Source organism: Syngnathus scovelli, chromosome 2, assembly GCF_024217435.2.
Source record: "Syngnathus scovelli strain Florida chromosome 2, RoL_Ssco_1.2, whole genome shotgun sequence".
In the NCBI taxonomy this organism is placed as follows: domain Eukaryota; kingdom Metazoa; phylum Chordata; class Actinopteri; order Syngnathiformes; family Syngnathidae; genus Syngnathus; species Syngnathus scovelli.
Genome location: NC_090848.1, coordinates 20013099 through 20035784, shown reverse-complemented (window position 1 = coordinate 20035784; position 22686 = coordinate 20013099). Strand labels below are relative to the sequence as shown.

The 22686-nt window shown below is 39.5% G+C and overlaps 1 protein-coding gene across 2 annotated transcripts in view; it reads left to right on the top strand.

The window, feature by feature from the left end:
• The window catches only part of pex14 (peroxisomal biogenesis factor 14), a 46293-nt gene that overhangs the window by 2913 nt on the left and 20694 nt on the right, over window positions 1–22686 (top strand). The window contains exon 3 of one of the 2 annotated variants that reach the window (XM_049754040.2): window positions 17966–18050. In XM_049754040.2, coding sequence (XP_049609997.1) covers window positions 17966–18050 — 85 coding nt within the window. The other variant, XM_049754041.2, reaches the window with a different exon arrangement.

Below are 22686 nucleotides of genomic sequence, written 5' to 3'. Positions count from 1 at the left end.
CACATAAGCAAGTTTACATGATTAAAGACACTGAATTGTTGTTGCCAAGCAGTGTACTGTCCATTAAATGCCCTTGTATGGATGCAGCATAGCATCCAGGTTAGGAGTTGGGTATTGTTTAGCCAACATGTCTCAATGTCATTCACCATAATTCACATCCCCTCGCAGCCCCCCCACCACATCATGCCTTCATGCCATGGCTAATTTAATCCTGGGGTTATTGATTGTGGGAGCATTCTCTGAGGCTTTCTTTCAATTTACTTCAATTTCATCATCCCATATCGCTTCAAGACGGCCTTCTCAAAAAGGGACAGAAATTCTTGTTAGGAGGGTTCTGATTCGAGACTGGTTGACAAGCAGAAACCCACCCACCCCCCACCGCACTCCATACACATGCATGCACACGCACATGTACACGCACATGTACACGCACGGACGCACGCACGCACGCACGCACGCACACACACACACACACACACACACACACACACACGCGCGCGCGACTGCCCTCACTTGCGGTCCCTTTTCTCCTTTCTCTTTTTGATGAGCTGCTCTTTCCCAGTTAAGTGGATTATTACAGTAGGGATAATTCTTGTCACATGACATTATTTGGATGAGGTGAATAATTGAAATTTGTGTCTGAAAGGATTTTATCTGGATGAGAGGAATGGGAGTGCCGGCAGGGTTGGGAGGGCATTGAGTGAGCGAGCTAGCAAGGGAGAGTGAGAGACCGAGAGAGAGAGACCATGTGCACATTTGTATAACATTTACGTGCACGCGCATGTCAGACTGGGGGTACCAGTTCAGCTTAGGGGTTCTGATTTAGCCTCAACCATACCAGTAGGCCCGAGCACACTGCACCACGTGGGCTTTCCTTTGTGGTAACGGATGTCCAGCTGAGTTTAAGTATTGCCAAAGAGAGAGAGAGACAGAGAGAGAGAGAGAGCACGAGGGCAAGGATGGGAGAGACTGGGACAACCATGTTTGACTGGTGTACCAGTCGCTGCCAGCCGCTCGTGTTGCCTCCAGCGCTGCTCTTTACTGACTACTCAGCCCGACTTTCTCTGCCCCCCCCTTCCTACTGCTCGCCACCTACCACTCAATGGTGTCGCGCCGTCGATCCTCCCTAGCTTCTTCTTGTCTTTCATACCTCTGTGCTAAGAGGTTTTTCTTCTCTGCCATTAAAGTATCTCAAATGTAATTTTCTTGAATTTAACAGGCCAATAAATACCGGGATCAAAATAAAATAGCGTGAAGTGGGCCAATGAAAAAATTTGTAACATTTTGGTGAAAACCATATTTATGGCTAAGTAGTAAAGTAGGACAATCCCTGTTTTGTCATTATTTATTTTTAAAGTTTAACTTTTGCTCTAAGGACAACATAGTGAAACTACACTCAACAAGATGTTTGGCAGTTATGTATTATTGTTTTTGTATTCTTATATTTTTAAAGGTGTGTCTATAAATATTTGCATCACTCAGCAAAATGTTGATACAACTTATGAAGTCTTTATAGTGACTGTGTGAGGATGTATGAAATATAAACTGAGGATGTTTTTTTGAAATGTATTTTTAGAGCAGGACGAAGAATTGTAGAAACATCTTTGCTCTCGCTGCAACTTCAAAAGCCCCTCTTCCCCAGGATATTTAGCGACTATGATGAAAAATTTAGTGAGCGTTAAATAAGCTGCTTTGAAGTGATCAGTTGCAGCTCAGCAGTCTCCAAATTTCTGTCGCCCTTCCGCAGCCGCCGTCATACTACAGAGGTTGGGTGTTAAGCACTGGAGTTGGCGGGGGGGCACCTGAATGTGTGTGCCAGCAATAATCAGTACAGCCACAAACATGAAGGCACCTCTGCCAGTGCTCTCTCCTTTTGACTCTGAAGCCTTTATTCAGCAGAATAGTTTACTGCTCTTCCCCCGCCAGCTGTTCAGGCTGATGTTCTTTATGTGTCACCCCCAAAAAGAGATTTTTCTATTCTTTGTGTGTGTGTGTGTTATGTAAAATTGTATCACATGCTAAGTCTGAGGTCATGACGATTCTTTAGTCTCTACTCCTTCTTGACAGTAGTGGGACAGTAAGGCAACAATAATTTTACAGTTTTTCACACAAGAGTACACTCTCTTAATGTCTGATGGGTTTAAAATACTCAAATTTTAAAAGTGACACAAGTAAAAAAACGAAAGAAAATTTACTGCACATGCTTTTGAATTGTGGACCAGCAGAATTAAAAGGAATCTTTAGAATAAACCAGTGTTTTGTTTTGAGCTATTTGTGGGAGTTTTTAGCTGTGTTTTGGGACCTTTATCCTTTGAGAAAACCGATGATTTGCATCTTGAACTGAGTTTTCTGACACTGGCAATCACGTTTCGTTCCAGTGTCTTAATTGTCGTTAGAGTTCATTGTACAGTCCATTCAATGTATAGCAAAGCAGCCCCAGAGCACAAATAAACCTCCTCCATGTTTCACAATGGGCACAACATTATTTCGTGTTTAATTTTTTTTTTTGCACCCGTATTTCCCCAAAAATGACCATTGTGGATTTCTTTTTTATTTTTGCCGGCAGTTTACCAAAAACTTTGTTTTCATGCACAAGCAAACAGGTGTTTGTCTTTTTGCACACATATCAGGCCTAGCAAAAAGAATCTATATTTTAGAGAGTTATTATACCCTTTACAATAAATGCCTCAGTAACGCCCCATATAATGTTCCCCTGTAACAGCCCAAGACCTACTGAAAAAGTCTTTTGACCCATACCTTAAAACTAACCTGGAAGTTGGCCATTTTGAATTTCAAAATTTCAAGCTGTGGTTGTTTAGCATGAAGATGTAAAATGATTATTATTTTTCCTTTATTTTGTGATGTGCCATTACTCCATTATGCCATTTCCCCAATGTGCCAGGACCCCAAAGTTGCCAGTTTTTCAAGGGGCCCTTTATGGCTACTCGCAGCTCTTGTAATTTTCTTCTCCTAATATTCTGATTTGTCAAAAGAAAAGTTTCAAAAAAATACCGTGGAAGTTCTCATCTCTGTTAATTCCTACTTCACATTCATCATTTTTTTAATATTCATTATTTCAAATTTTAGGGCTTGCAAGTTGCAGCACTCTCCAAATTAATTATTTGGGAGTCACTGATGATTCTGCTATGTTAACTCAATTCTGTCAGGAAACTAGGCTACCATTTAGTTAGTCAAGGGAACCTTCAGAGATCTTTCCTTTTTCCTCTTTGCTCATTACTTTAATTGTAATTGTAATCCTTTATTGGAGTTGTCTGCCGTAAAGGAGAGTTATGGTCCGAGCGGGGGCAAGAGGCTCAGAGATATTTCATGATTATTGAGGAAGATGGTCACTAGGTGGCAGGCACTAGTTTGGCCTCTGTGTAATTACTGGGTGTGGAAGTGAAAGTGGGGAATTGCCTGATTTCCGACACGCGACTTAAATAAATGGCATTACCTATGACCGCACTTTGAGTAGATTCTGACATATTACTCGAGCGTAATCCTCTGAGTGCGGGATAAAAGCCAAGTCTGTCTTTGAAAAGTATGAGTTGTTTTTGCAGCACAACAGTCTTGGTGCATCATGCGCTGCTTGTTTCAGTGGTTAATGATACAGGAAGGGCCCTCCATTTTATTGTTGCTGTGTTGCACTACCCCACCCCACCGCTCCCCACTCCACCCCACCCCACCCCACTCAACCCCGCAGCCAGCATCCTTAGAGGACTCTGAATGAATTCTCACTGTCATGTCCAAGGACGAGTGGCACAGGGTCAGCTAATTGCTTTTATGATTATGATTTCACGTCAGATTTATCGTGCATGCTCAGAGCACATCTTGCTGCCGACATTGCTGCCTTGAATGAGGGAAAATGAGTTTACAGCTTCTGGCTGGGACTTCTTGTTGAAGCGCAGGTCACACTTTTTGACTCATTAGGGTTGAACGCAGGAGGTGAATCACACTCGCTTTTCCTGTTTAGCCTTTCTTTTTCATGCACTTGATTTGTATACCATCGGAAGAGAATTTCTTTAGATATGAGCTGACTTTGAAGGCATTGAAGGAGGAATGACACAGACAAGGCTTTTTTTTTTTTATTTCTAAGAACTTGTTTTTATAAGCCATAAATCTTTTCTTTGTCTCTGTTTGCAGATGAAATCATTTAGCTTATTCCCCTAATAGTGTGCCAAAATTACCAGTTGACTTCTTTTTGAAGTTGGCAACTCCTTTTTGTTGGTTCCACCCACATCATTCAAATTGATGAGGCCAGATGATTCTAGCCCAGTTTATGAATTTGATCTATTTTGTGGTTTCTGCTTTTGCAGATCTGGACTTGGATCTGCTTTACCAACACAGCCTTTTATCTTGCCTTTTTATTGAGTGAATTGGGGATCCTTTAATTCACTGAAAAGTACCAAAGCCGTTTGTGTGGATTGTGTCATCTTTTGTGGCGCTTTGGTTTCAGCAATTATTTTTGACCCGGTTTTGACCTTGCTGGTTAGGCCACATAGTGACTTGTTACAGATGTATCTCAGGAAAATGTTTTTGTCAAAGCTAATTTTACACAAAAGTCTGTTGGGCAACCATGTGTTTGGTCTGTGACCAAGCCAAATTCAATGTTTGCTTAGAAATGCGTTTGTCAATTTAACGTTTGCTTTGAAATGCGTTTGTCGTGTTTTGTCTCAGCGAGATGAGGAATGTAAACAGTCTGGGAACAGTGTTGTAATTTCTCATTCTCCCACAATTTAGTGAACTGTCATAGTGTATTTATTTGAGAAATTATAGAAGACTGATTTAATTGTACATCGTCATTTTGCTCCAGTACTGTGGGGAAAGTGGCCTCACCGAGCCGAGGCTTCGTTCCTCTTCTGCTTTGTAATTACTTCCGCTTGATTTATCATCTTTTCTTTGTGTTTACGGTCGCAAACTGCCAGAGTGAGCGACTTGGTCGGCGAGTGGCTCGTCTCCTTGCAGCGAGGTTGGAAATCTCCTGATGAATCGGAGACGTCTCCGCTGTCAAGACTGTTCACATCGCTCTCAGCCTCCAATGTCACTTTCAAGGCATAATTACACAAGTTGTGTTGATTAGTATGAGAAGCAATTACGTCTGCTTTCCGCCACAAAATGAGAATGTGATGGCTGTTGATTGACAGGAAGCAGCCTCACTTTAATAGGTAAATGACTGTGGTAATTCAAGTACTGAGACCTTTTTATTTGTCAGCATATTTCTCACTTTTTTGGGATGTCTTCTTGAGTGTGATTTAACATAGCAAACGTAATCCTCCCCTCCGCCATCTTTTATGTCTCTACTAAACTTCACAGCTGACACCACCTTAAACCTGCTGCTTTTTGTCTCATATCCAGAGATGTAATAACAGTTGCTGCATATCTACTCAGTGTGGAAAACAGGGAAAAAGACAGGAGTGCCATGTGGTATAAGTACTCTGTTAAACTAACCCCCACTCCCATTTATAAGTTATCTGATAATTTGTATGTGAGCACCCCCACAGTGCCAGATATTTTGTCTAAATGCTGGCTTTCCCTCAGTGCATTTTGCAAACCACACTTCTTAACAGGCTGCTTAGACTAATTATGTAATTAAAAAAAACGCCTTTTGGGAAAATTTTTAATTAAAGAACCATAGTTCTTGCTAAGGGTGTATAGCTATAGATGAGCTCTGTGCTAAAATAAGTATTTATCATACATATGCGTAAGGTTTTACGCCGTGTAATTTAGATGTTTGAACTAAGAGTGACCGTTTTAATCATGTTGACATTTGATTGGCCCAGCGACCAGTCGTATTTCTTCCTTTGTTAACTGAACTTAGGCCAATCAAGTAATTCCTTGTTTGCCTTGGTAGCCCCTTGTATAGTCATACATGCATAAATAATCAAATAATTTGCTCTTGCAATCCCAGCTGTAATTCATAAAGATGGAATACAGACTGCATAGTGGAAAAGCACGTGTTGACAAAAGACTCGTATGTCACCTCGAAGAAATGTTCGAATGTAAATTATGAATTTATGCTTACGTGAATGCACTTTATACAAAAGGAGGGTAGGGGAGGTTTAAAGGAGATTCAACTTGGTGTTTTTGACTCTTTCTCAGTCAGTAATAAAGGTCCTAGATGTGCAACAATCGACTTGTTTGAAAGCAAATGAATGCATTGTTGCAGAAAGCAAGCTTGTACACTAATAATGTACTATACAACAGCATATTAACGTAGTGACTAATAGTTCTGTCAAGACTGTAATAGCAGTTTAATGGAATATGACAACTAGAATATATTGCACATCTTACTTTTATAGGGCCTACAGTATAAAGACATTTATTAGTTTTTTTTTTTTTTTCACCCCCTTTTTTCATTATTTTGTGAAGTTAATTGCTTCCCCCCCAACAATGTTTTCTCTGAGAGAGTGGCAAAAGTGGTAATGGCTATTAATTAATGTGTCAGTTTTCTGTTTTTGATTAAAAATAATGAAAGCAAAATGCTAATGGGATTTCATCTTTTCTCTGTGTATGGTTTCCTGAGATTGCGGCTTTATCTGGGGAATCTAAAATAGCGATAGTGAGTGCTAATAAATTAGGTTAACAAAAAATGAAACTCATAATCATCTTAAAATAAATCATCTTAAAACTAAACAGCACATCACTCTGACTTATGCTGTCTAATTAGCCTCACTTCAAAGTGTTGAGTCTAGTTAAAACTCCTTTGTGTAGAGTATAAAAATGTTTTCAACCCCCCACACTCAGTTTTCCCCAAAGTGGGATTTTAAAGCATTTTTAAAGGCGGCCACCTCAGACTGCATGATGAACACACTTTTCAACTTGTGTGGTGAAACTTTATCCGTTTGTAGCACAAGTGGAAATCCGGAGTGAAACGGCATGGAACACTGGAAAAAACAACCATCCCCTCTGGCTCGCCTAACAATTATTCAACATCTAGGCGTCCCCATCATTGCTCGATTGTCAAGACTGTCAACGTCTTGTTAATGCAGTGATTAACATGAATATTGCATTTGTTTTCTACTGCCGCTCTCCTGGCACCGGTATTTTGCTTTCTCTTTGATTAGAATCATAGATGGCTGTGTGTATTGTTGCCACCATGAACTGAAGCAATCCACATTGTATTTATTGCAGTAGCTCTGCAATAAATACAACCTGGATACTTTTTTATAGGTGGCTCTGGCAGACTGATGGAAAGAGTGAAGTCCTCTTTGGTTGTCCCCAAAGCCCAAACATGACTTGTAACACAATGCTGTTGGTATGTCGCTTCATTTGAGTTGTCCTTCTTCTTATCGTCTGTCTGAAAGCATGTTTTATAGAAAGTGGTTTTGAGTATCACCGCAATGGGGAAAAGGGAAGTGAGTCAAATGTAGAGACAGGGCATTGACATTTCTTTTTGGTCTTGTCAACTTTGCTCTTTTGGTGTAACACAACACCCTGGATTTCTTGAGCCTGCACATGTCTCACATGAGCCTCTTGTCGTCCATCAGTTTTGCCTTCTTTAATTTTGTGTAGAGCTACTGTCCAGGGTGTCTGCAGCTTCATAAAGCATTACATTAGATTTTTCACAACTACCACTAGGACTTAACTTATTAGTAAAGAAAAAAAAAAATCAGTCATTTAATGAGGGTAGAAACAAATTTCACTGTACCTTATGCGCTGAGATAGCTATTTGGAAGCTAGCTGCGCATTTTGTAAAAACTTAATTTTCACAAAGTTGCCTTTACCCTAAAAAGTAAAATGTATGTAGAATAATACAATATTTTGAGATTTATCCACTTGGATTGATCAATTTTTGCACGTGAGGTAAATCATTCTGTATGGAATGGCTTCAATCGAGATTTCAAGCCCGGTAAATGTTAGAAGTAATAAAGAAATATAGTACAAAGATATGAAATCATAATTGAAACTTATCATATCATGAATACAATAGGGCCGGTGCTAGTTCTGGCACTCATCCTTATTCATCACTCTTTTTCCAATCTTCTCCACAACTTAAAACTTGGCTCTGAACTTCTGAGAAAAGGTGTATTATGCTAAGGTGTGTCATGTATAAACAAAACGCCACGCATGTGACTTCATGCCATTTTACAACTATGAGATCATCAGTGCGGAGTCTGACCGGTTCAGATAGGTTGAAATGAAGAATGATTATTCAATGTGACGGGCTGTCGCGTTGGTGCAGTCCGGCAGGGACTTAAATAGATGAAAGATAACTTCTAATTCTGCGAGCCTGAAGATTTTTACTTTCCTATGCAGTCAGCACCACACTCCTTTATTGCTTATCTTACTCCCATAGGTCAGATCCTCATAAATAGCTGGAGGCCTCCAGTAAAGGAATTTACCAACATTTTTCTGGAGTCTGTACTCTTTGTTTTATGCTCCCCCCCCCCCAATGGCAATTGCATTGTGACTTATCTGCCGCTGTAGATATGCCATTGTTTGGCAAGTGTGTCTAAATGTTTTTGACAGGTCTATGTCAAAGACAGGCCACAAGGGTACCGCCATCCTTTCCCTCACCCCTTGGAAGCGCATGTACCACCCCTAACCAGTAGATGGTGATGTTAATCCTCTCTGGATCTACTCTGGCCTCAGCATGCATCTCCTGACACTATCCTCGCCTTGTATCCTCCGAGAGGAAAGGGAGCTCTCATCCATGTGTGGAGGGTCATGCCACCAATTCCTGCCCCTCCATCCCCCCCTTTGAAGACCATGAAATTGGTGATCCAGGACACACAATTAGCGCGCTCGGCCTATTGACTGGTGAGGGGGTTGACGTGTGATTATAATGTCACGGGAATGTCACAATCTGTCTGGTTGTCTTTGTTAGCACTATGTTGCCAGGTTGGCATGGCGTACTCAAGAAATAATAATTTGATCAATAAAAGGATGCTTCTATCTACTGTCACTTGCCTCTCCATTGTAGTTTTATTAGTTAATTTGGCAGGTGACAGGATGCCACGCACAAGCCAGCTTGAGTCTGTGGACGATAGGCTTGTCACAGCAATTTGCCTGTGACGAAGGCCTCGGTCATCCCGACAGGGCGACACAACTTCTGTGGTGTGTCCGTTGGACACAAGCGTCACAATGTTTGCTGCTGGTGCCGCTTACATTTTGCCTCAATCAGCTAATTGAATGCGAAAGCCCGCCGGTCCTTCATGATGTGAAGGACAACAAACGGTGCAGGGTCGGTCTCAAGTAACGCAGTTGTGGTTTACTCTACCTGGCTGCTCTACCACTCGATTTTCAAAATCACACCTGATCACAGTGGTTTTCACCAGTTTGTTTTTGTGTGTGAAAACACATGGCTTCAAAAGCATCTCAACATGAATGTCTTTGACAATGTTGGCCTACTATCATTCTATTGCGGGTTTATCTTTACCAGCGAACACAGAAATCAGAGAAATGTACATGATGTACCAAATGATTTTAGTATGCTTTTTGAAATTTAAAACAATTATTCGAACGGGTGAAATATCTGTTTTTACGGAGGTAACCAAACGAAATGTTTTAGTCACCTTTATGCAAAGCTTTCCTCTTGTAGCGCATGCGTGCACAAAATAATGAAACGTTTAATCCCTACAATTGACCTTAGTTTTCCTAAGCTTTGTTAATGCATTCAAACTTTGAGGTTTTTCATCTGTTGCACATGTGTGTTCAAGTTGTATTTTGGGTGCATTCCACTGATCTAAAGTTGCATTGGTATGTCTGTTCCCTTTGCTGAGCACATTCTGTTTGTCACATAATGTCATCATTGACTGTTTGGAGGAAAAAAAGAAAAAGGAAAGCTTCAAATTACAGGAAAGAGGGACTGCATTAAAGAACAAAAGAGATCGATGGCAGTACATTAAATTTTACGCGAATGAAAAAAAAATCAACTAATTAAAATTGATTACTCCTGCTTTGTAAATGTGTTTCTGAATTAAATTATTGTATGAAAACATTTTGACCAATTGAGGACCTGAGGAAGTATCCATTACTGGATTGCAGCTGAGAAGAGGCTGGAATGTTTTGTGGTGGCTAAGTAGTTTGTTGTGCTCCACTGTGACTCCTCTACTGCCCCCCTGACTGCTAAAGCGAAAAGGGTTCATATAGGATGACCCTCATATCTTAGAGCAGCACCCGGATCATGGTTTTTGCCTTTTACCTGAATTAAAAAGCATTTGTGGTCCATTTTAGCATTTTTGTTCAAATCTCTTCCCTCTTTATCCATCGATCCTCTGTGAGCTCCTTTTTAAAACCAAACGTTCACATCTCACCACATTGCATTTGCGCACTAAGAAATGTCAGACCCTTGTTAAACAAGACTGTTTTGGGACTGTTTGAATAAAAACAAATACAAATTGAGCCACTTAGCCTTTCGGTATAAGAGCAATGTTGAAACCTGAACAATTTTGAAAATGCCAGGCTTTCATGTTCCATTGCCATATGGTCATACTAATGTCCTGTGTCGAGTGCTCAGATCGTGTATTTTGTTAATCCGATTTTTGTGTGTGGTTGTTCACATTACTTTTCAAATGTGATGACTGTGTGGCCAAAAGTGACTTGCATGTGCAGATGTTTAAAGCCACATTGTCACTAATAAGCAGCAACTGTAAAGGTGAATGCGGGGTAGGGAGGCTTATCGAAACTGCTTATGGATCCTGTACTTCAACATTGTTTTTATCAGTGCTATTTTTGTTTGGAAAAACAGCAAAGCAAGAATTTGAATTTTTTTATTATTTTTTTAATAATGAATGTACTTGTCTTCCTACTATGACATCCATGTAAAATAAGTAAAACTAATTATACACAGAAAAAGAAATTAGCCTTTGTTGCAGCAGAACGAAATGGCTCATCTCTAGTTGTGAAAATGCATACTTGATGAATATAATAATGTAATTGCTAGTGAGAAAGGAGATCAAAGATATATAAGGTGCATAATATGTTGTCTAAACTTTTTTTTTTTTAAATATTTTTTCTTTAAAGAGTCATTTTTCCAAAACCATTAACAAAACTGTTAAGGGTGGAGCTCATCAATACTCCAGTTGTCAATAATCAAGCTCTGGGGCCAGGTTAGTAACATGGATTGGTACCCGTCCGTAATGAGGGGGTTTGCAAATGTTCATACTTCATATATGTTGTGCTGTGCAGTTTATCAGAATCACATTCTAATGAATGATAAGCAACCTCATCCTTTACTGATGTCCACAAATCACTCAGGACCAGAGTTGGGCATCGTTTGAATTTGGACGATTCCGGTTACGATTTCGGGTCTTTGGTTGAATTCAGGTGCCTAACGGTTCTCGATTCTGACTCTTATAATGATAAGCGGCCTCCCGATCAATATATCAGTTCCAAGTAAATGCACCTATAACTAACGTAAAACTTGAATGTCAAACCATCATCCTAGGTGTTGAGGCACAAGCTTAGTTGAAAAAAAACTTGGTCATCGGATAACTTGACCCAAGATAAATCATTAAATGTGCGGGTAAACTGTATTTTTTGTTAATTTTAGTTAACATGACCTCTATTCTCATTTTTGGGAGAAATCAACAGTATGATACATTCAGTTTTATTATTTTGTATTAGACTTTGTAGTTTTACTGTTTCATAATCCGTGGTAAAGAATCAACTGTACTTTACCCTTCATTTTTCTTCTCATCACTCAGCCTTTTCATATTTGTGGTGATAGAGTGATGATTTCCAAACTGAGCTAAATGGAAGGTTTGGTCAGTACATGCAGTATGAAAAGACGGAACATAACTCAGATTTCCGTTTAGGTCCTCTTTGAAAAAATTGCGTAATCCCGCTTTGATATCTTGATCGTAGCCTTGCCAGTGGCTGTCACTGATACACACGTTATTTTTAAACCTAAATGTCAATTGGGTTTTCCATTGTGTGTTTCATGTGTTGAGATGTTGACTTTGACCTTTTAATTTTCAAACGTTGGGCATCATTCAATAAAAATTGACCACATTCTAAGAGCACAGGACACAGAAATTCTGCCAAGGTTATTTACCCTTTTCCTTTCCACCCGTTAGAAAGTCTATAATAAAACCGGTTGATTTGACCCGTTTTCACACAATTGTTATATAAGCAGCTGTTATAGTTTTTGTGAAGTGTTACATTTTTGTCCCCCAAAAAAAAGTACTCAAAGTGAAACCAAGTACGTACTGGTGTTTTGCTGTGACAGAAGTTGTTCAGCAGCAGCCACACTGTTGAGGTAAGGTACAATCATGGATAAAATCTTAGATCGCATCTGTTTCCTCAGTTTCTTGTTCATTTTTAATGCCTGGTACAACTAAAGATATTTCTATTTAGACAAATATGTCAACAAAAAATAGCTCTTAATATATGCAGCTATTTTCCATGTTTTTCTTGATAATAACCAAAAACAGTACAGTACAGTACAGTACAGTACAGTACAGTACAGTACAGTACAGTACAGTACAGTACAGTACAATTTATCTTGTATAGTGTCTAAGCGGAGCATGCATGCGCCTCATTTCCTGATCTCTAACAGGGTCAATAATTTTCTATAGCTGCTCCCATGAGGCTTTGCTTCCTCTGCTAAAGGTCATATTAAGGTGGGAACCATGTCACAATTAGAAGGGCATTTAAAAACCCCTCTTTTAAAAAGATTGTATGGTTAAAAAGCGCTGTTGGTCACATCAACCAGTCAGGTGAGTAAAGGAAATACAGTAATTATTAAAGCTTCATTTTTGTTAGATGTGCTCTTGTATCAGGATGATATTTGGTTTAGTCATATGACATCCTCTAAAGAAAGCATAAAATTAATAGCTTCATTTTTTGCTGTCTCTCACGTTCTCATGCTTTTGATTTTCCAAATATGTGTTTAAAGGTGGAAATGTGAGATGATTCTAATACAATTTTTGTCCATGGCGATTAGTGTGTCATCATATCAGGGGCACTTTAACATGAATATACAGGCCAGGGTAATTGGGAATGAATTGATTCACACTGAGACTGAATCCTATACTTGCTGACTTCCTTTGAGCCCCCTCCATTACACCTCCTACCTAAATTCTACTTGTTTCGTGGCTTCCAAATAGAGAAAAAGTATAGTAGTTGTTGTGGGGAACTAGTTAGAGCTTATTAATAATTATCTCGGTGTGCCTTAATAATTCTTCATATTAGTATTCATCCAGAAGGTTTTTTTTTTTTTTTTTTGATAATTTTAGTTGGCAATACAAGAACGCTATCAGGGGTTAATTCATCCCAATAACTGTTCATTCTAGCCAATCTGTTGTCACTATTTCATTTTGAGATTCATGCTTTTTTCAAAGTTACAGTATTTATGAATTCATACACGTTATATCTCTTTTATTAATTAAATGTTTTTACTAGCTGGTATAGCGAAAATACTTAAAATTCCAGGACTGATATCACAAAAGTATACATTTTCAACCCAAACTACAACTTTCCCTCAGTCAGTGTGGGCCAGACGATTGACCAGCACGTCTTCTGTTGCGTTCTTCAGTGTTGAAAAGAGGTGAGCGTTGTGGCAGAACAACTCATTGTTGCAAAGCACCTGCTCACAATGTCCTGAGCATCTAGCAGTTCCTGGGTGAGAACATTGCCCATTTTGAAAAAGTGGATTACATCAACATGGCCGCTGCCAATTGAGCTACGGAGGGCCGCCAACCCTTCAAGGAGTGCATGGAATGTGGAGCATAGAAAGCTGAAAACATGTTTTACGACAAGTTGATTGATATATTTTGTGAGAACAGTCCTGGAACGTTTCTGACACACCTCATTATATATACAACCGCTTACATGTATTCCCCAACCATGTGGTCTGAGCATAAATATATTTTATTCTCATTTAGCACAAATCAACGCATTACATTTCTAATTTTGTGCAGTGTAGAGCAAGTCTTGTCCAATTCAAACTCAATAACATGGCAGTAATCCTGTTCGCTCATCAACTTCACTCTCAGTAAGTGTGTTGGTTAATGGTCTCGGCTCCTCTGATTGAGTTTTTGCCTCTTTTTCAGCTTCACCTCACACTTTAATGGATATCTGGTTTGTAATGATTATTGCCCTTAACGTGAAGCACTTAGCACATGAGAAAGTAGAGCTTGAATTTTTTTTAATAGTTATAAAAATAAAATCAAAGGAAATTTACTAGTTTTTTTTACCAGTAGAAATTGTTATTATTTTTGTCTTAAATTGTGACAGAGGTAAAGATATCTTGTCATGTTATCCACCCCACCCCCCTAAAAGCTCAGTTGTGCTACCCAACACTATAACTGAGATGATCTATAAGTCAATAACAAGACAAGACTAAAATCTGTGCAATGTGGTTATAATTGATTGAGATGTCTGGGTGGAACTTGTTTAAAGCTTCTATGTCATCTGCTAAGAAGTGCACTTTTCCTTTCCCTAAAGATCTACCGCTAAACAAATGGACATGTGCCTCATTAGTTTGGTGCTGAGCTGGACATAGGCTTTCCAAGATGTTGTCCTTATGCTGTTAACATGACCACAATATTTTATTAGTAATGTCAGGTATAATAGGTGTCTTCAAAATATTGGCGTAAGATTAAAAAAAACTCGTAACCTTGTTCAACTGCCATTAGGCATGTTTTTTTTTTTAAATACAATTTTCTCAAATTTGCAGCATGTTGAAGGTTTATTTAATTTTTTGTCTTTTTAATTTTAGACGTAGACGTCATCAGCATGTCTTAAGTTGAATGAAAACCGAAACAAGTAAATAGCTTCCATAATATTTTGACAGTAAATAAAGTTTACCCCAAATTTCAATTTACCTGAAATGTTAACATATTTTGGTTTTAAATTTAAACAAATTTACGGTAAAGTGACAATATTCTCTCACTCAGCACACATTTTCATAATACACCGCCATTGAGTGTTTCTGTTTTTAGATTTTCATTTTTGTTGTTCTGATGTAATTCTTTCGAAGAGCTGAATTTCTTTGTCTCGCTCTCAAAGCTGCATTTCTGCATGTGTTTTGCCATTATATTTTGGCCCAAAAGTTTTATTGTTTTCCGTGTGGTGGGGGCTTTGCGGATAAGTATTGCCCTTTCATTTACTTGCCTCTGAAGTGCTTTCCCTGGGAACCTAAAAGTGTCTTAAATTTAATTGTATTAAATGAAGGCCTTAATTATCCTTAAAGGTGACACTTAATCCTTAAATCTGTCGTTCAAAGGTCACAGACACAGTAAACCAGAAAAGAATTTGTCGAATTTGTAATTAGTGTAGAATCACTATGAAAAGTTTCATAGATTGATAATATGTTGAGATAGGGGAATCACACTCCTCAGCCTCCCTGGTAAGGTCTATTCAGGGGTGCTGGAGAGGAGGGTCCGTCGGGAGGTCGAACCTCGGATTCAGGAGGAGCAGTGTGGCTTTCGTCCTGGCCGTGGAACAGTGGACCAGCTCTACACCCTCGGCAGGATCCTCGAGGGTGCATGGGAGTTCGCCCAACCAGTCCACATGTGTTTTGTGGACTTGGAGAAGGCGTTCGACCGTGTCCCTCGGGAGGTCCTGTGGAGGGTGCTTCGGGAGTACGGGGTGCCGAGCCAACTGATAAGGGCGGTTCGGTCCCTGTATCACCGATGCCAGAGTCTGGTCCGCATTTCCGGCAGTAAGTCGGATTCGTTCCCAGTGAGGGTTGGACTCCGCCAAGGCTGCCCTTTGTCACCGATTCTGTTCATAATTTTTATGGACAGAATTTCTAGGCGCAGCCGAGGCGTTGAGGGGGTCCGGTTTGGGGACCTCAGCATCGCGTCCCTGCTTTTTGCAGATGACGTGGTGCTGTTGGCTTCTTCAGGCCGTGATCTCCAGCTCTCGCTTGAACGGTTCGCAGCCGAGTGTGAAGCGGTCGGGATGAGGGTCAGCACCTCCAAATCCGAGTCCATGGTCCTCGATCGGAAAAGGGTGGAATGCCCTCTCCGGATCGGGGATGAGATCCTGCCCCAAGTGGAGGAGTTCAAGTATCTCGGAGTCTTGTTCACGAGTGAGGGGAGGATGGAGCGTGAGATCGACAGGCGGATCGGTGCAGCGTCGGCAGTAATGCGGACCCTGTACCGGTCCGTTGTGGTGAAGAGAGAGCTGAGCCAAAAGGCAAAGCTCTCAATTTACCGGTCGATTTACGCTCCTACCCTCACCTATGGTCACGAGCTATGGGTCGTGACCGAAAGAACGAGATCTCGGATACAAGCGGCCGAAATGAGTTTTCTCCGCAGGATGTCAGGGCTCTCCCTTAGAGATAGGGTGAGAAGCTCGGTCATCCGGGAGAGACTCGGAGTAGAGTCGCTACTCCTCCACGTTGAGAGGAGCCAGATGAGGTGGCTCGGGCATCTTATCAGGATGCCTCCTGGACGCCTCCCTGGGGAGGTGTTCCGGGCATGTCCCACCGGTAGGAGACCCCGGGGACGACCCAGGACGCGCTGGAGAGACTATGTCTCTCAGCTGGCCTGGGAACGCCTTGGGATCCCCCGGGATGAGCTGGATGAAGTGGCTGGGGAGAGGGAAGTCTGGGAGTCCCTCCTAAAGCTGCTGCCCCCGCGACCCGACCCCGGATAAGCGGAAGAAGATGGATGGATGGATGGATGGATGGATGGATGGATGGATGGATGGATGGATGGATAATATGTTGAGATATCGTTAAAATGAAATTGAAATATAAAGATTCCATTCTTCACAACCCTAGTTGTCAGTGAATGTGGGTAAAAGTGTAAATCCTTTAGCCAGATAGTATGTAGTTATTATTTTTGTATCCTTTTTGTGACCCTCATGTACATCAAGACCACTTAATTGTTACAACTGTAGTTTTTATCTGTTCACTAACAAATTTTTACTGGCAAATTTGGTTAGTTTTGATAAATGTCCTCCATTGACTGCCTGGAAATATTTTATGTACTACCATCTTAGAATAAAGTGTACTTAATTTGGTTTCACCTTAATTGCGATCTGCACACACTAATGAAAAGTCAAATCCACTTGAATAAGAAAAGAATTTGCTTTGACACGATAGCTTTGTGTGTGTTTGCTCCGCTTCTCAAACACCCATCGGACATGTTTAAACGGTCGCGCTTTTGCATCGAAATGGGTGCGCAGTATATGCAATGCATTAGCCAAAATGAATTACTCCTGGCAAGGCGCTCAATCACTTTGTATCTTTCAACACTAAAAGAAAAGAAGAGTAATCAAAACCTTTCAACCTATTAGAGGGATGACTTCTCCATTGAATCACGGGGACCACAGGTGTGATGATAAGTCATTGAACCCTCCTCTCCAGTTATTTCCCCCTTTCTCTGACTTCTTACATATTTATTCATTTTCCAAGGCCACCCACTTCAAATGTATTGTTTAATGCAGTTTGATGGATAATTCCTCCACTTCCCTTCCAATTCTTGGAAATGCATACTCGGATGGAAAATTAAAGTTCACCTCAAAGGAAAACATAATAGAATCGATGAAAGCTGTGCACTTAAAACTTTTGATGTTCTGATGCTATTTAACTTTGTAGTGCATTAACGTTTCAAGTCATTACAACATTTAGCTTGTGTGATTTGATCACGACAGGTTTTTAACTGGAAGAATTACAGAGGTTTTCAGCCTCGGATTCTGAAGTTATTAGATACAAATGATCACCTCCGCATTAAGTATAGATTTTCTTTCAGTGCGCACTTAGCAATGGAAGTTTGTCTTTAAGAGGGTAATAGCAAATTAAGCTCCTTACTCCATTTGTCCACCACTCTTGATGGGCTAATTTTATAACTGCTGATTTGGTCATTCTCTCCATTTACAGTGGCTTGAAAGTAGTCAGGTGGGCTCCGTTATTAGCAGTCTCCATTAAATTGATTCTTTATTGTCCTTTTTCTTCAAACCAACTTGCAATGAATACTTGCCTTTACTGACAGTGTTGGCTTTTAAAAGTCTCACTTTCCTGTGCATCTCATGTTTTGTCGTTTGTCTGCCTTTTGTCTTTTCCCAGGTTTCTACAGCTGTAAAATTTCTTCAAAATCCAAAAGTACATCAGAGTCCCTTAGCCACCAGAAAAGCCTTCCTAAAGAAAAAAGGTAAGGGGTTAGATTCTGCAAACGGAATATAGAATTTAAATGAAATAAGTAACTTAATTTTATTCCAACTAAGTGTTGTATGAAAGCTGTACAATACAGATGATGTGTAAATGGTTAGTCATTTGTATTGAAAAATGCAGCAGGGTAGGCTTCCGCTCATAGTTGGTTGTTTGAGTCAGAGGTTGGGGCTGTAGCTCTGGGGGATCTAATAGGGTCGATTTTTAGCCACAGAGTGCGTGATTCAGGCCCTGTGAATAGATGACACAACAGTTGGGATGCTCCTTTGGGTTCAGGAAAATTAATATTGACAAACTCCCTCTGCATTTTCAATGGAATTTTCAATATTGGCCTCCAGCATTTGAACCCTTTTACTTAACTTTGTTGTTACTGTAACTTTGAAACCTGGCAGATGGGACTTTTGTTGCCATTCAGAGAGATTGCTTTTAAAACATGGTGCATAATATTTATTTGACTTACCACAATGAACTTGTTTTGGCTTGTTTTACTATATGCATATATATAATATATATAATATAATAGTCTAAACACAGGCATTATTAAAGTTGGGTTTAAAAACAATAGTGTAAAAGCTCCATAACTGATTAAGGAACCTACTACAACCTACTCTTTGTAGTACACTTTTCCTAGCTCTTGATATATTTCCTTTGTGTTTGTCGCAGCGAAGATTGTTTGGTGAAATAAAAATAAAACTAAGAGCCTGTCACCAAATGTTTATACTACCATACACTACATTCTTTTCTCTTTGTTTTAAACTATTTGCTGCACTTGAAAAACGGTTTGCTCTCACTGCACTTCCAGTCCATGAAATATGTATGATGTTTTAATGCAGATTTATTTTGGAAAGTTAGTTCCACTGTAGATCTGAACAAGAAGCCTCAATTTGCATGTGGACATCGATCTCAGTGAAAGACATTGTAAAGATGAGAGAAACTCAAGCAATGAAACACTAAGCACAGAGTACATTACCGTTTTGAGAGGATAACTTTTCAGCCACTCAACAGTAAAGCTCGGAATCAAATAATTTATTTTGGGAAAGTGCATCCACATACTGACTTATAAGACTTATTTATTTATTTATTTATTTATTTATTTATTTATTTATTTAGTCTTGACAAGGCTACTTCGCCTTAATTTCTGGGGTGTACGTTTTTTATTTATCGTACATGCTCGAGGAGAATGACATAAGAGTTTGGGTTTTTTCTTGTTTTAGATCACCACTTTTCATTTATTGATTATAGAAAGAAAACCATTCAAGTTTCAAGTGACATAATCCTAATTATTTTCTGCACGCCAATGTTATGTTTATGTTAAAAAAAATCAAAATTAAATCAAACGCCCCCAGATCAAAATGAGTTCTCTTTCAAATTTGAATTAAAACCTGAACTGAATTTGCTCTCTGGTTTATGACTGCAATGTAAACCAACAGATTGCATCCATGCATGTCTGAAGTCATTAAAATACTCTGATCGGTGATGCACACACACTCATCTACCCCAACATCTTAGACATAAAAAAAAAAAAAAAGCCCAGGTTGTACCCCACTCTTTGTCAGCTGTGCACCCAGCCACCCACCCAACTAAGGTTAAATGATACACATTTGATAAATAAATGTGATGGATATTTTTGCATACTTTTTTTTGTTAAGAAAGTGTTATCGGCACAATCATCTCTAAAAACCTAAATATTAAGAAACATGACAGGAATGTACTTTTTGTTACATCTAATTATTATAATCATCGGCCCATCTTAACAACACAAAATCTCATCAGTGGGCTTTAAGCTGCCAGTATTAATAGTCATAGAATGTCAAATATTTTATCAATTATATTTTTTAATGCCCCAAAAAGGAAAGAATGCAATAAACTACCAACACAGAAGCAAGCTTAAAAACACATATGTGGGGACTAATCAATTCTGATTAAAATCTTAGATTGAGGGAATCGTGGTATGTGAGGAATGGGCCCAGTGCCAGCAATATACAGGGCCCCCGCTGGTTGGGGGGCACCACAGTTTGGTTGGGCCACCATGCAAAAATACTTAATGTAGAACTGGGGAAATGAAGGTTGCGAGTGGAGTCAGCCATTAAAATGACACATTTCATATTTCAGTTAGCTATTTGTGTATATTTTCTCATGGTGTCAAAACTTGTAATATTTTGAACGTCATGCAAAGTGAGTTAGCAAATGTAACGACAATTAAATCATATACAGTATGTGCCACATGAAACGCTTGTGTACAGGTAAACAGACAAATCAAAGATGGACACTAAGTCAGAACTTGGTCATTGTGAGCTGCAGTGTGAATGCAGCCCCAGTCTTCTTCACCATTTGATCTAGAAACTAAATCATCCTGCTTCTTCTACTGCAAACGCGTCAGTCTTAATTTCTAATACAGTTTAATGTCATATTTATGTAAATACCTCTGGATTTTACTTTATATTAACGACCAGAAATGTCAAAGCACACATAAAATGAAACAATACTATCTCCCGGTAGAGTGGAATTTAAATTGGATTCCTCTTGCTGGCAATATTTACGCAGGAGTCTGGACAGCTGATGAAGGGGAAAATAGGACCCACTTTGATTGCATGTTGCAGAATCTTTACACAATAATCTTGCTCGTGCATATTATTTCACTGCACATTTGTGCCCTAATCTGCGCTGAAGGATGCCTCCGTGGTCATATCTCTCCCTTTTCAAAGGCATCGTAATAGTTTGGTTTATTTCAATATTCATTGAAAAATACAATTTCTGTTTTGCCTCAACTGTCAATTCCCGGATATGAATTGGCAATTACGCAGTCCGATATTTGTAGTGCCCTCTCAGTGTCCTCGTTGAATGAACTGTCTGAAATATTGAAAGTTTGTCAGCTAATGTAATAAGAATCATGATATAAAACAGATAAATTCGTTTTTCTTTGCAAAAGGAGTTGGGAAATAAATTGTATGTAGACGCTACTCTAGCTGAGCAATTTTGCCTTACTTGTTCCTTGCCAACATTAAATATGTTTGACTGTTTGAATGAAGTATAATGAGATGCTGTCTCATTTTGTGGATTGTGCTGTCTTTGCTCTCGACAATCAACACATACAATATACTAGACAGAGTGCTGAAACCCATTTTGGAGCCACAATTTAGCCTAGACAATTAGTAGTTACACACATAATTACTAAAAAAAAAAAAAAAATTCCATCTTGTTACATGTCACTTTGACCGAAGCTCCAAAGGCGACAAGCTCGATTGTACGGACTTTGTTTGGGAAGCTGTTTCTTTGCATATAAAATAGGAAGAGTTCATTTTCTGTCAATTATACTTAATTGACGTCTTGCCTTCTTTCTTTCTTTTTTTTATGGTGTCGTCATTGCTGTGAGTTTACAGAATAAAAATGGATTTCACCCTGAGTAGAGGGCCATCGAGTGAGGGTCAGAGAGAACATCGGTAGGCTGTTGGGCTATTACTGTGCCTGGTATGAAGGTAAGGGTAAGGATAAGGTTCATCATCCCACATATTAATGGGATGCTATATGTAAGTGGCGTTATGTGACTCACCTCTCGGACAAAAATGACAATGACCAAGGCCTGCAAAGAAGGTAAAGGGATTGATGTGGTTATAAATTACTCCACGGCGCCACCTAGTCGAGGCCTTGCCTACTTTGTCATCAGTAGGGCGATAAAAGTGGGGAAATGAGAGCAGTCTCCCCGTTTTTTTAATACATAAATGAATACTCTATGAGACTGTATGCCATTTTCTAGCAGTTGTATCAAACTAAAAGGACGTGAGGGACCATCACCACAACGTATTCAGTGTCTTGATGTCACGCTCCTCTTCTTAATGCCCCATTGACCTTCTTATACTTGACATAACCTGTGCGGTTGTTTTAAAAATGATATCCCAAATCTAATTGCTCTGAAGGACCCTTAGAAAATATGTTCACCTTTTACCCAAAATATTTCACTGCGCAATTTTTGTAATTGACCGTCCTGCTGAGGTCTTGACCCATAAAGTCCAGGAGTGCCAGAATTGGAGAAATTGATTTAATAAAAGAGGCCGACTGCCTCTTTGCCCTTAAAAATGCCGAGAGAATATGAGGCTCCGGAAATAGAGCTGTAAATAACCTGACGAGCAATGGGTTTTCCTTTAAATAAATACCGATCAGGTTTATGTTGAAAGACAATAGAAAACGTAGTCCAGATATGCAGTTTACAGTATTTATAGCTGTAATATCGAGGTGCCAGCACCGTAATTTCATGCCCCAATGAGAATGGCAAGGTCAAAGCAAATGCTTTGGCTGAGCATCTGCTAATACTGTGACTCATAAACAGGCTCTGTGTGTATCAGGTGCACCAAATAATACAGTATAATGAAATACACAATAGCTTTCCATTATTGTTGTTTTTTTATGGTGTTGTCATTAGGTGTAATTTATGTCTTAAAAATTCATCACCCCATGGGTCGATCTGAAATGGGGTCCAGGGGTCATTCTACAGGTTTTGGAACCTCTAATAAATTTCCTCAACCCTTTTTTTGTCTGTCCTTTTATATGGAAAATCTTGTCCTCTTCTTTTGGATCTGAGGCTGCTTTCATTTGTTTGCTGCTGTGTTCAAATAGATTAGCAC